We start from the raw sequence: 14942 nt of genomic DNA, 5'->3' as shown, positions 1-14942 counted from the left end.
AGCGGGTGGGGCAGGGGGAGCTTGGCTGCCACTAATTTTTCCCCCTGGATGGTGCAGCCCCATGGGGCTTGGGCTATGGGGCTGAAAAATTGCTGTATAGAAGTTCGGGATTATGCTGGAGCCCGAGCTTTGCGACATTCCACCTTTTCAGCCCCAGAGCTGGAGGGAGCTCCACAAGCCTGAGTCAGCTGACTTGGGCCAGCCTGGGTTTTTTTTTATCCCTGTTCAGGCAAATGATAGACATATCCATATGTTTCGCAAACAACAGTATGAAACTGACATGATTCTTGGTAGTTTAACTGCTGACCACAAAGTGGTGAATAACAGCAATGGAACTAACCAACGTTGTTGATTTTACTTTGGAAAAGCTGTGAGTAGCAGAGGCACAGAACTTGGATGTTTACAGGCTCAGGAAGGAAATAAGTGGGTCTGTTTTATGCTTGAGCTGCATTTGGGAGGTTATCTTCACAACCACAAGAACTAGAAACTCTCCCACCACCCCATTTTTTGTGTGTTTTGCTGAAATTACACTTTCATAAAACTGTCTGGTGTAAGTTTCCTCATTTGCCAGGGCAACGTTCCTACTCACTAGGGACAAGTGCATTTTTAAGCCCTATGGAAATAATGAGAATTGTAAGCCTTTGGGGACAGGATTGGTCATTGTACATTTGTATAGTGCCTCCCCCCACCTAGTTAGCCTTTAGCTGATACTGCAATATAATTGTTTAATAATAAAATATCTACCTCACAGGTCTGTTGTAAGACATAATTGATGTTGTTGCAAAGCTTTGAGATCATTGGGTGCTATAAATGCAAAGTATTCATTAACCTTATCTATTTAAATATTCTGTTGTCCCCAAAATTTCATTATAATTTTTTGTTCTACATTCTCTTGGCCTAATACTTCTTTAGGAATTTGTGCACTATTCTGTGTATCAGTGAGCAAAAAGCTTCCGAACCTATTTGTAGTGAAGAGGGGGAAAAAACTTATGTAATCTTAACCTCTGTGGGGAGGAAAAACTCAACTTTTTTTTAAGAGAATTGGTTGAACAAGATGAGTACTATTGTTCATTGAGAGTTGCATATTACCAGCTTATTATTGCTGAGCTCATCGAAATGACACAAATACACAAAATGCACCATCCTGCACAGTGTTTTTTTTTTATGAGCCTGGTCCTCAATGCTCCATATATACTTAATAAGTTTAAAAAGTAAGATCCTTATTTAGGAGAAAGTGTTGTGGTTTGGTTTCTGGCATCAACAGTGTGTTCATTTTATAGGTATGAAGCACCCAATAAGTCCTGCCCAAATCTTTGAAGATGGAATTATGAATCCATCAACTTTTCTACGGGGCTTTGAAGAGAAAGGACTGAGGAATGATAGACCAGACTATCAATTCAGTAAAGAAAAAAAGAAGATACTATTTTCCTTCTGTGAAGTGTGCAATATACAGCTGAACTCTGCGACACAGGCTCAGGTTCATTACAATGGGAAATCTCACCTGAGAAGAGTGAAGCAGCTGAATAATGGGAAACTACCTACAAACGCTACTGCAGGCGCTTTGTTTGCGAGCACAAGCACAGGTACTTGATTGATATATGTACGAGAGATGCTGATTTCTGGTCAGAAAAAACCAAAGCTTGCAGAGATAGCGAAGCTTTTTTAATACTCCATGTACAATATTAATGATTGGTAATACAGAACACTACTGCTAATTATTATTATTATTATTATCCTTTATACTGTCTTAGCCACTGTTACATTTATTTCCTTTTGAAAAAAAAAAGTGGACCTACGTCTTCATTTTTGTGAAAGGAATGTACTCAGTCTTTCATTTCACAAAGCACTAATAGAAACGTATTGATATAATTCTAGTTGCAGCATTGAACATGTTGATTCCTTCACATTGGTCCAGCTTTTATTAAGGCAATGCTGTGTTGTTTAAGGACGACAGGATTGGACTGTATGTATTTAAGGTATGGAATATTCAAAAATGTCTGTATCTAAAGATGTAGCATGCTATTCTCTGATATGTAGGGTTTTAAACGGACGTTCATAGTCAACCGCTCCTGTGTCCTTTAAATTTTTAATTTTTTTTTTGTTCTAAGAATTCTAAATTCTGGAAAGAAGTTGCAAGTGTGATTGTGAAAATATCTGGTGTAATTTTTACCAGATTATAGTTTGGGTGCATCAGGTTTTTTTTTGTTTAAAGCATACCTCCTCTTCGCTCTTTGTTTTATTAAAAGGAAAAAATCAGGCTGCCTTTCTACCTCCCAAGAAGCAAAAAGGCTTCAAGTCCAATATTTTAAAAAATCCTTTGCAGGTCACCTTTGAAGGAGGGGTAACCATAATTCTTTCTTGTGCCGAGAGAGATGCAAAAAGATACCGTTGTTCAGAAGAATTGCTGTCTAGAGAAGCCACAGATAGCTGCTTTTAAAATTTAGTATATAAAAGTATTGATCAAGTGACAGATTCCAAATCTTCATAGGAAGGATTTATTCATTTTATTATAGAAACACCAGAGCTAAATTGAAGGTTAAACTGAAAACTTCGGAGTACTGGATTGAAGAGATAAGCCATTGCTATTTTAAATGGTCTTTGTTTCTCTTCCTTTTGAGTTCTTTTTTCTGGATGCTTGACTTTTTCTGTTTCCTTGGTTTGGTGTTCTTACGTTTTGGTTTATTTTGAATCTGAGGATGGAATGTGTGTCACTTGGATATATTGCTGGCAACCAGGCCTGTGTTTGAAAATGATGAAATTCAAATTGATATGTAAATACCCTGGTGGTTTCATTGTGAAATTTTTCAAAAGTATTCTGAATGAGTGAGACACCATCATTTAATGAAGTAAAATTATCTCTGTGTTGCTGGAAAATGCAGCCCCTATAGTATTTGTTTGCGCTGTATGTTTTGATTTCTTTGAGCTGTGTACATATGCTGCTTTGTCAGCAATTTAAGTAACCTAAAACTGTAATTCTTGGTCTCCTGTCTCCTACACTCTTTTGTCCTTAGGCCTTCTCCATCTTAGCTGCTTGCATCTCCTTTGGGTGTGTGCCTTGGATGCATACCTTTACCCACATCTGCCTGTAAAAATCAGGATCAATTGCTTCATTAAACTGCACATTACTTGAAATTAATATTTCTTTTGTTAATCAACTTGTATCCTCCAGAAATAATCTGTATAGTGCCTGCTGCTATAAGAGTTAGGCATTTTATTTGTATAGTTGAATTACATTAACTTCATTATTAGTAAAAGGAAAAAAAATCCCTAAACATAATGCCTTTCATAGAATGTTACAAAATATACCTTTGGCCTAAGAGCCAGTACATTTACTAGAATGCAATTCAGTGTTTCTGAAAAACAATAGTGAAACAATAGTGTAGCAATGCGAAGTTCCCACAAGATGGTGCTGCAAGCTTGCAACAGGCACTTGATCTACAATTCTGCTAAGTTCTGTTGCTATATGTAGTGGATTTTTAAACAAAACAAAACTTTTTTTTTTTATGAATCCCTTTGTAGGACAGCAGTGATATGTTATACGTACTATTGCTGGTTTTATGAATGGCCGCCTCCTACTGCACTTCATTCCCTTTTGGACAGGTAGTTTACCCAGCAGTGCTGTTGCTCCCCAAAACGCTTATCAGCCTCTTGGGATATTGGGCTTGGGGGAGTCTGCTTGTGGCTTCTGCCTTGCTTGTATTAAAACTGGAAAAAATGACTGGAAAAAGGCAAAATACCTTTTAAAATTAATTAAGAACATAAGAACGGCCATACTGGGTCAGCTCAGTGGTCCATCCAGACCAGTATCCTGTCTTCTGACAGTGACCAGTGCCCGATGCTTCAGAGGGAATGAACAGAACAGGGCAGTCCCCTGTCATGTAGTCCCAGCTTCTGGCAGTTGAAGGTTTAGGGACACCCGAAGCACAGAGTTGCATCTCTGACCATCTTGGCGAATAGCCAACGGTTGACCTATCTTCCATGAACTTATCTAGTTATTTGTTTAACCCAGTTATAGTTTTGGCCTTCACAACATCCCCTAGCAACAAGTTTCACAGGCTGACTGGGTGTAGTTTTTGAGGTAGCCTGAGACCTCATCCACTTTGTAGCCTCTGAGAACTTATCCACTTGGCCTATACAATTGCTCATGTCAAGCCAGGCCTACAGTTGTGTGAAGAAGTACTTCCTTTTGTTTGTTTTAAACCTGCTGCCTAGTAAATGAATTGGGTGATCCCTGGTTTTTGTGTTATGAGAAGTGATAAATAACACTTTCCTATTCACTTTAGCCATACCATTCATGATTTTATAGACCTCCATCATATCCCCCTTTAGTTGTCTTTTCTAAGCTGAACAATCCCGGTCTTTTTAATCTCTCCTCATATGGGAGTTGTTCCATACTCCTAATATTTTTTTGTTGCCCGTCTCTGTACCTATGTATGTCACAGATTCTGGAAGTGCCCTTTGTGCTCTATGCCCAACCTGTTTCTGAGAAATGGAATAATTTTCTTTGGGTTCTGGGCTGCTTTAGGTAGCAAATGTGAATTAACTTGCAGATTAGATTTAGTGATGCCCTTCTGCAGTCCTTGCGTTACTGAAGGCCTGTGGAGTGGCGCCTCTGTGAGTTTGCTGGGGAACAGAGATTGGTTGTCTGCTTGCCACAGTATACTCTGTCAGCAGCATGAGTATGGAAGCTGTTATGCTGGCACGCACATCTGTTTGCTCACAGGTTTCTCTCCTTGCAGAACACTGTCACACTGTAGGGTTAGATCCTGTAGCTGTTTGCTCAGGTGCATTCTGCACCTATGCAGCAATCCCTTTCACGTTAGTGGGGCCCCATGAAGGCCCAGGGAAGCATATAGGCAGATCAAGTAGCAGGATCTAACCCTATAACATTATCTAGATTTGTGACAGTTGCAGGATTTAACACATAGTAATAAAATGTAAGAACTCTATAAAATGAAAAGTATTATCTTAATGAATCCTCCCCATAGTTAAGATGACACTCTCTGAGGTGATCAGTGAAAAATTAAAACTGCTGTAAGGAAACCTTGGAAGATTGCTCTAAAAATGTACTAGTCCAGCCACAATATCAACTCATCCACCTTTGCCACGATGATGCTGGAGGGCAATCTGGGAGGGGATAGGTATTTAGTCTTGGTTTAAAGAAATTATTTGTCTCTGGTGAATAGGTGAGCAGAATGTTGCTGGTCAATACAGAGAGCCTGAATAAGGGATAGACTATGCTCTGTTACTCACCCAGATTTATGTTGTTGTAACACTATTGACTGCAGTGGAGTTACTCTCCATGTTTTAATTGTGAGCAGAATCTGACCCTAAAATGGAATCTGGGTATACAGCCCCAAATCCTCAGCTGCGCCGGAGCTTTGTCTCTGTCCCACTTAGGACTATTTGCGCTGCCTTGTTGGAGATCAGAATCTGAATCTCAGTAATCTTATTGAACTAGGCCTTAAACTCCTTTCTAGTTTTCTCTTTGAAGAAAAATGTCTGTCAGTTTATTTTAGTGAGCATTGAAAAGCATGCTAGGCACCAGCATCAAAAAGCATGCTAGGCATCGAAAAGGTAGTCCCAGTCCCAAAGAGCTTAAATGCTAATAAAGTCTACTTTTGAGGGCAAAGGTACTCATGTGCATAAGAGTTTGCAGGACTGGAATATCCCTAAATAGAAAGATGGGAGGGAGAAGGACAGGAGAATGGAGAGCAAGGATTACAAGAACAGGAGCATGAGTTAGCACAGTTTCACTGCACACATCTTGTGTTTTGGGGGGGTTTTAGCTATTAGGTGCTGTGGTACCCCAGTATAGCACATTTTCTCAATGTCAATTTTGCCTGTTTCCATTTAGTTAGTTTTAACCCTTGCAATTTTATTTTCAAAGCTTGCTCTGAGAGAGAGGGAGGAATGTACGTGGGGTTAGGATACAGAGCCTAGGCAATGCTATTTCTAACTCTCCTTCCTTTGCTTTGTAAAGCCCAAACCCCATGTACAATAGCTCAAAAAAAGGAGCTCCATTGGGTTTGAGTAGGGGGCATGATGCTACATGGCTGGCACTCTGTCCCCATTTCTGTCTGTGCAAGAGAGAGCTACTGGATTAGGATAGCAGAAGGGGGCAGTCCGGCCTTTACGTAAATGATTAGTTCACATCTTTCACTAAAAGCCAAAATTAATAATTCCATTAATGTAATTTAGATTAGTATTAAATGAGGTCTAGAGGCTGTGTTCATTTCTTACTCATAACTATTGTATAGTCTTCTGTCCAACCAGATTTTGTTGAGTAGAGGGCAGCACTTCATTTCTGTTCCTTAAGTATCCTCAAAATTTATTTTTTTCCGGAAAATGAAATATTGCCTAAATCAACATATTTGCTAGCCATTCATTCATTCATTCATGTGTATATGATATATATTAAATATATACATTGCTGTTTTCTGTCATATCAAAGCAATCAACCATTTTGAAACTAAGGGACTTGACTGTATTGTTTTGGTGTACTTTAATTTATTAGCAAAACGTGTTTTGTGGTGACAGATGATTGAGGTATTATTATTTACATAACAGGTGTTAGCTGAGGGACTAATAGTTGTGAATAATGTTCATAATTCCTGATTCAAAGATGGAAAAGGAGTAGTGTAAATCTACTGGTGACTATATTAGAAAATATGTGGTAGTTGAAAAACATTGCCTTTTTCCTGCTCCCTGCTGCAGCCTGTAGATCCAGTGCCCAGAAAGTATACAAATACCTGGTGGAGGTCCACTGTCAGGGAGCTATGAATCCTTCTGTATATAGTGCACATTACCCCAGTTCCAGATATGGGCTGGTGCAAAATTTGCACCTACAGGTTACCTCTTGGGATTTTTTTACTTCTCCGTTATTGGTTAGTTAAGGATCATTTTTAGCAATTGGTGAAGTATTGAAGCAGAACATAAAATCCCCCAGAAGGAGTGGGGGAAAACATCCCTTTGACTAACTAGGAGTTTTAGTGCTAACTATCCACCAGCTTACTCTAATTTTGTGCTTTATAGGACTGGACATGCAGCTGTTTTGGGCGCGCAGGTTGGTAGATGCCTGGTGCATTTGTACATGCAAAATTAGGGACTAGCTGAAAATTGCACAAAACATTCTTGGGGCTCTTTTTACATTATTCACCAGCTATGTGTACATGTTGCAAATGTGGGTGTTCATGAATTGTTCAGTAAATTCTCCCAAGTCGGAGTTATGTCTTGGTGAAAAATTTTATAATTGGGCCCTCCTTTGGATAAAGAGATGTTCACTTCCTGTCCTAAATTGTGTGACATTGCAGTTTTCTGTTTAAACCTGGCCACGTTTCTGCATGGACATGGTTGCAATAGTGGTGTGTAATATGATCTCTAGTCAGGCTGAAACCTGGGTCCTCTGTTTATATACGATTGCTGTGTCTGTAGAGCAGCGGACTCGAGGACCCCTATTTTGACTTAAAATTTTTCATGGACCCCCCGCCCCCAAGACTGCTGCTCAGTCCCAAGCCCCACCCCCACTTCACCCCTTCCCCAAGGACCCACCTCTTCCCGCCCCTGCTCCACTCCTGCCCCTCCTCTTCCCTGCCTCTTTCTTCCCCCTCCCTCCCAGTGCCTCCTGCACACCATTGAACAACTGTTCCCTGGTGTGCAGGAGGTGCTGGGAGGGTGGGGGAGGAGTTCATTAGCAGGGCCCAGGGACCCCAGTTTGAGAAACGCTGCGGTAGAGTGTTATAGCCCTGTGGGATGAAAGGTGCTATATAAATGCAAGATGATGATGATTATAGATAGTCATTTAGCTGTTTAAAAAACACCCACTCCCTGACACCTCTGACTTAACTAAAAAAGTAAAGCGATACTAGTTAACATACACTGCGTATCTTAGTCTGAGATACTTTCCCTTGCACCAACTGCTAATACCCTAGTATGTTTAGATAACCGTGTAATTGTTTAACAAACTCGTACGCCTTTTTGCTTTGCAAACTTAATCTCTCCCTGATCTTCAATTTACTCTTATTGCAACACTGTTGTGTATCTATATTTTGTATCTTGTATATATGCCCCTCTTCTTTGTGGGGAAAGATAACCTGTATGAAGCAGATGAAAAGACAGCAAGATTTACGTTTTGGGAAGTCGGGAGGCGAATGGGAAAATGTCCTTTAGGTAAGTAATCAAAGTGAAAAAGAAAAGTGTTTTGTCATATACTGGCATGCACTTAGCTGTTGAATTATCTCTGAAAATATTTACTATGTTCTACTGTACAGAAGATCTTAGTCTAGGGCAATCTCCATTTCCCCCATCTCCCCCCTGCGCAAATATTTACATTACTCTTTATATTAGAGACAGACATATCTGTGGGATATTCTTGCTCTCTTATGCTATTTTTGTATCCTTTACATAATTGTATAACTGAGTGCTTCTATTAATATGCAAAAGAGTCCAGGAATGACTTTTATTTTTTAATTTACTTTATTTATTTATTTCAGGCTTTTCCAATAATAAATCTCATCTGAATACAGGCTGCTGATTCTCCTCTGTCTCCTATTCACTGTGGAAAAGGCAGAGCTATTTTTAACATTTACACAATTTAGATAGATGATTCTTCATTCTGTGTGGTTTGAAGCTAAATCTGTAGAGCCTTTCATAATCATATCCTTTTTATGGTTTGCTTGAATTTGATCACAGTTGCTGATTTCATGCATTGATAATGAAGGCTTAGGTTGCCTGTTTCTAAGCATAAATCCATCTCAGACTTCTACTTTGATAGTGCTCTGTGTTTCAGTACGCATGAAGATATAGAACTGAAATTGCTTTGCTTTCTTTACAAATGACTCAGTGTGCTTGTCCTCCTTCCCTAAAATGTTGCCAGCGTGTAAAGGATTTTCAATGAGCAATGCAATAAGCCAGCATCTGGGAAGGTTTGAAGCTGCATTGGTATAACAGTGTACTGTCACACAGATGATCAGGGCTGGAGCCAAGACTCTGTAGCACCGTAGATCATATTGGTCACATACTGGAAGTTTTGTTTATCTAACTTGGTTGCTATTTAAGCTGGTTAAATAGTATTGTCATAATGTGGAGTGGACTTCCTAGTAGAGGTGAGCATGATTTTATTATTAAACTTTTCTGGATAGCTTTGAGATTTCACTACTAGATGCTTACATGTTTGGCACTATTTCTGTGGGTATGTCATTTGTATTCTAGTTATTACAGTGGAAATGATATCAGATATACCTTGCCTTTTTGTTGGGGTTTTTTTAATGTAAAAGTAACTCAGTAAATATATGTGGTAAGCCTCCTTCCTTCTTTGCTTGCTGTTTGCAGAGGATACCTTACCAGTAGGTGACTTCCTATGCATTTTAAATATTTCAGAACGCGTCTGTGATACTATATGATTTGCTGATCATTATAGAAGTAAGCTAATTAATAGTATGATTTGTACACCACTGGTCACAAAGAAAGCTGTTCTTAAATGCTTTAAATCCAATTTTGAGTCATGATATGAAGAATATGAGACCAATGGTATTCATGAGATAAACTAAGAAAGTAAATGAAATAAACTGCATGCTGGAGTTGACTTCTTATATAAACCTGAAATTATTAATGTTAAAAGTTATGACCTGTCAGGTACAGAACAACCTCCAATAAGTCATTGGCTCTGACAACTTGTTTCATGAGGGAGGTATAAAATTACTGTCACTGATGTCTAACCGTGCTTTAGTTAAATTTGACATTAAATCCAGCAAGTTTTATTTAAAAATAGGGTGCTGAAGCTACTATATGAAGTTTATATGAGTAAATCTTAAGGTATAAAAAGACCCTACAGAGCAATAAATAGCGTGTAGCTATATAAAAAGCTTGGACCAGAAATTTTACCTACAACAAAACCACTAAATTTACTTAATCTGAAAGTTACTTATTAAGCATTACAGTCCTGCTAATGTGCTCAGTCTATGTTGAAACCGGCTTTAATTATGTAGAGATAGTGGTATTAACTTGTTTAATACAGAAAAGGAGAGTTTAAAATTATTATGATTGTATTCAAAATGGTATTTTGCTTGCTAAAATGTCTGTTTATGTAGACTAGAGGTTTTCTTTATGAGGAACTCACACAGCTCATGTGTCTTCCTGCTAAATTTATTTATAAGGCAGCTGTTTTATAGCTTTCAGCTGTAAAGTTATAGATAAGTGTGTATTTGTTTGACAGAAGATTCGAGAATTTCCATTTACTGCCAGTACATGTAAAGCTTGGCTAAGCAGACTGCATCAGGAGCTCACTATTTGTATTAGCCAATCTGTCTTTGCAAGTCCCAGGGCCACTATCTTGCTAGAAGCAACTGTGTGCTTTTGAAAGCATGAAATTAGTTTTATACTGAGCACATGGTTTCTCATTTAGCACTTCTTTTTATGGTAATGGTCAATTTATAGTTTGCTGCCAGGATTTCAGTGTTCTCTCAAAGCTGATAGCTTCTGCTAAGGTGTCCTTTGGAGATAAAAAAGAGAACCCAATTAGACCCTAAATAGGAGAGAATTCTCCCCATTGACCCAATTTATTCTTCTTCTTATTTCAAAGTTATTTTATTATGACAATCTTTCAGATAATACACATCAAAATACATTTTCCTGCCATAGCCTGTTCATGAAATACAAAAATTAATACATTGTCTTGTTTGTGCATAGTTTTGTAATCAATTTGTAATAGGTTGCCTTCATGAGGTTGGCAATATTATTCCTTTTGTCTATTTTTTTAATGTATCAGGAGCACCATGTGTGTGAACGTAAAATAGATGGTGCAAGGTGTATATGTTTTTGTTCTATGTTGCTATGTAGTTCTGTAGACTCCAGACTGGAGTTTTTAAATCTGATATGATTGGTGTTGGTTAAATTATAGGAATAAAGGAAAATGGCTGTAAACAGTTATTCTGCCCCACGCTCATCCTGAAATGCATTTTACCCTTAACCTGGTGAAACTGCTTTTTATAAATGTTTAGCTCTGTTTAGCTCTTTTCCTTTGAAAGTGAAATTTTCACTATGCTAAATTATGCACTGTTTCCATAATTGCAGATGCTGTCAGCTAGAGGTTAAGAAGCTAAAGAGGTTAACAAATGTTGAATTTATTTAGTACTAGGCTGCTTTCCTTAGGTTAGTTTGGCCACTTAATGCTGTTAATTCCTTTTGAAAGCAAGGCTCTCAGTTCTGTGCTTATTTAATATAGGTCTCTCTCCGTGCTTTGGAATAAATCTTGCAATAAGATCAGCTTTTATAATACAGTATATACTTATGTGCTGTAGTTTCTCTCCAAGTGGCAAATCCTGCCCCTGCCTCTTGCCCCTTGGAAGACCCAATAGGCAGTGGAACTGCTGCATTTCCTCTGTGTGGGTGACGAAGGTAAAACATGAGTAGCTCTTTCTATACCTGCGTGAGCTTAGAAAGTGGTGGAGGTACAAGCTGGTTGATGTAAAAGTAAGTTGGTACACCGATTGTACGCTCCCCTGCCTCATGGAAAATGGAAGGGAGTAGAAGTTGTGAAGACTACTTGACAGTGGGAGGAGCAACAAAACACCATTGCAGTCTAGGGAAAGGATTCTGTCTGTACCTGGCAGCCACAGAGCTCCCTGCACCAAACCTGTGTCTGGGTTGGCCCTAAGAATTGAGGATTAGATACAAACTGACACAGTTAGGTTTTATGTAGGTTTAAAAATATGGTTGCTGTCATTTTCAGACCTTTAAATTCATTGCTCCATCATTTTTCTGTAAATGCTCAAAGCATACCAAGCAAAAAATGTTGGTGCTTACATTTAGAAAAAGGTGTGCTGCATATACCAGTCGCACAAGCTATTAAAGAAAAATACTGTTTTGTAAGTATAGTGCATTTTTCTTGCTTTGTTCTTTTTGGACTTATCAAGTATTTTTATTGTTATAAAATACATGCTTGCCAAATTACAGGCAGGCTAGTTCTTTGTTCCACAACTTTACGTTGTGAGTAAGCTGTTTTCAACTTCAAAGATCTTACATCCTCTTAAATGTTTAGATCACTGCATAGCTCTCCTTCTGCCAGTTCACACTGATGGGTAGTGAGAGAATCACTTTCCAGAACACTGGTAGTGTTGGGCAAGAAGCAGTTTGTTTCCTTGTTGGGAAATTTACTGCATTGAGACAGTATTGAAGGGTGCTATTTTTGTATGGTGGCTTGCATTTCCTATGAAAATTTTCATAGATTTTTAATCATTTTCCTTTAGGAAAAAAGTGTATTGATATATAGGACCTCTGAGGATTGAGAGAAATCTTTTGGATAAGCAACACCCCATTCTGGGTTTCTTGATAAGAATCGCTGTGGGATACAAGGACACTGTAAGTGAGAAAGAAGAAGTGATTTTGGGGAAGTGGCCTGGGGTTTATAAAGAATCCCATTCTGCACCCTCTCTGCGGGCTGGAGAAACACCTGGAAGGAGTTAGGCTGTTAGAAGTCTCTCCTGGAAGGTTAGGCCAAGTCTTGGGCTAGCCCCTGAAAAGGGTTCTTTGTGCTCAAGAAGTGCAGTTTTCAAGAGCAGTTGAGGTCCTGGAATATGAGGCAGTTGAAGTATCCTAGGTCCAGCACCTTGAAAATAAGGAGTGAATGTATTCAATGGGAGACAGCTGAGGGAGTGTAGCGTGAGGCTGATGTCCTCAGCAGTTGGATTGTGTACCAGTTTCAATTTTCTCAGAGCTGATTGTTTCAAGTCCAGTTAGATTGCATTCCTATAATTAAGAGAAGTCACAAAGGCATGTGTTTATCAAAGTCATGTCATCATTAGCAAGGATGGGATTCAGTCTTCCAGTCAGTGATGATGGAAGAATGTTTCTTGTGGATTCTGCTATGTGAGAACTTTGCATCAGGAGGGTCCAGAAGAATTCATAGAATCATAGAAGAGTAGGGTTGGACGAGACCTCAGGAGGTCATCTAGTCCAACCCCCTGTTCAAAGCAGAACCAACCCAACTAAATCATCCCAGACAGGGCTTTGTTAAGCTGGGCCTTAAAAACCTCTAAGGATGGAGATTCCACCACCTCCCTCGGTAACCCATTCCAGTGCTTCACCACCCTCCTAGTGAAATAGCTTTTCCTAATATCCAACCTAGACCTCCCCCACTGCAACTTGAGACCACTTCTTTTTGTTCTGTTATCTGCCACCACTGAGAACAGCCTTGCTCCACCCTCTTTGGAACCCCCCTTCAGGTAGTTGAAGGCTGCTATCAAATCCCCTTTCACTCTTCTCTTCTGAAGACTAAACAAGCCCAGTTCCCTCAGCTTCTCCTTGTAAGTCATGTGCTCCAGCCCCCTAATCATTTTGTTGCCCTCCTCTGGACTCTTTCCAATTTGTCCACATCCTTTTGTAGTGGGGGGCCTGAAACTGGACACAATACTCAAGATGTGGCCTCACCAGTGCCGACCAGAGGGGAATAATCACTTCCCTCAATCTGCTGGCAATGCTCCTACTAATGCAGCCCAATATGCCGTTAGCCTTCTTGGCAACAAGGGCACCCTGTTGACTCATATCCAGCTTCTCATCCACTGTAATCCCCAGGTCCTTTTCTGCAGAACTGCCGCTTAGCCAGTCGGTCCCCAGTCTATAGCAGTGCATGAGATTCTTCCGTCCTTAGTGCAGGATTCTGCACTTGTCCTTGTTGAACCTCATCAGATTTCTTTTGGCCCAATCCTCCAATTTGTCCAGGTCACTCTGGACCCTATCCCTACCCTCCAGCATATCTACCTCTTCTCTCCCCCCTCCTCCCCGCTTAGTGTCATCTGCAAACTTGCTGAGGGTGCAATACATCCCATCATCCAGATAATTAATGAAGATGTTGAACAAAGCTGGCCCCAGGACCAACCCCTGGGACACTCCGCTTGACATCGAGCCATTGATCACTTCCCATTGAGCCTGATGATCTAGCCAGCTTTCTATCCACCTTATAGTCCATTTATCCAATTCCTAAACTGCTAACTGGCTTAACTTTTTGTGGGGATGCATACCCAATTAAATGAAAGCAAACTGTAGCTATAAGTTCTGTAAGGTGCCTCCCTCTGCCTACAGGCATAACATCGGTCTTGCTAGGATTTATCTTCAACCAGCTCTTGCTTATCTATGTGCTGATTTTAGCCAGATGTTGGAAAAGCTGGGTGTCAGACAGTACTGTTCTTTGCATTTGTAAGTCCAAGTTCTTTGAGTGCTTGCTCATCTCCATTCCATGCTAGGTGTGTGCGTGCTGTGTGCACAGTTGCTGGAAATTTTTCCCTCATTGGTATCCACTGGGCCGGCTCTAGTGCCCTTTGAAGTTGTGTGCACATGCACCAGTATAAAGAGCACCACTGGCCCTGCACCTTCTCACTTCCTTCTTACTGCCTGTCATGGTTGCTGGAATGATCCTGCTTGCTGTGGCAAGGTTTCTTTCCCAGTGGTTGGACTTTCTCTGTTCATATTCTGTAGAGTTATCACAGTTAATGCATGTAGCTCTTAGAGTTAGCGTATATAGCAGTGTTAATAATTGTCCTTAACTTTGGGACTTTTTTGCTTTAGGGGCTTCAAGCCATGCTCTTCTTGCGGCAAGCTGATGCCAGTTAGTGACCTGCACACTAGCTGTCTAAAGTGTCTGGGGGAGTCTCACATCAAAGAGAAGTGCCAGATCTGCAGGGACTTCAAACCTGGCACCAGAAAGAACAGGGACATTCAGCTGCAGGCTATTCTCATGAAGGCAGCCCTCAGACCTGTCTCAGAGTCAAGCCACTCTGAATCGGTGCAGAGTACTTCGGTATCTGTGCAGAGCACTCCTACAGAATCTTGTTCTTCCTGGCACCATTCTCCATCCCTGGTGCCAAGGAAGAAACCTAAGAAACAGCGCACTAAGAGAGGGCATTCTCCGGTGCCGAAGAGAGACAAGCAGGGACAAGCCACTCGTCCTC

At 40.1% G+C, this 14942-nt stretch overlaps 1 protein-coding gene across 2 annotated transcripts in view; it reads left to right on the top strand.

Annotated features, from left to right (window-relative positions):
- Positions 1-1282: 1282 nt before the first annotated feature.
- ZNF385B (zinc finger protein 385B) overlaps positions 1283-14942 on the top strand; it is a 247102-nt gene continuing 233442 nt past the window's right edge. The window contains exon 1 of one of the 2 annotated variants that reach the window (XM_077830102.1): positions 1283-1535. In XM_077830102.1, the coding sequence (XP_077686228.1) occupies positions 1283-1535 (253 nt within the window). Of the gene's footprint in view, positions 1584-14942 lie in introns of both variants that reach the window. The other variant, XM_077830101.1, reaches the window with a different exon arrangement.

This window comes from Eretmochelys imbricata, chromosome 11 (assembly GCF_965152235.1).
Source record: "Eretmochelys imbricata isolate rEreImb1 chromosome 11, rEreImb1.hap1, whole genome shotgun sequence".
Classification (NCBI taxonomy): Eukaryota; Metazoa; Chordata; order Testudines; family Cheloniidae; genus Eretmochelys; species Eretmochelys imbricata.
Note: the sequence above shows the minus strand (reverse complement) of the source record. Positions and strands in the feature narration are given on the sequence as shown.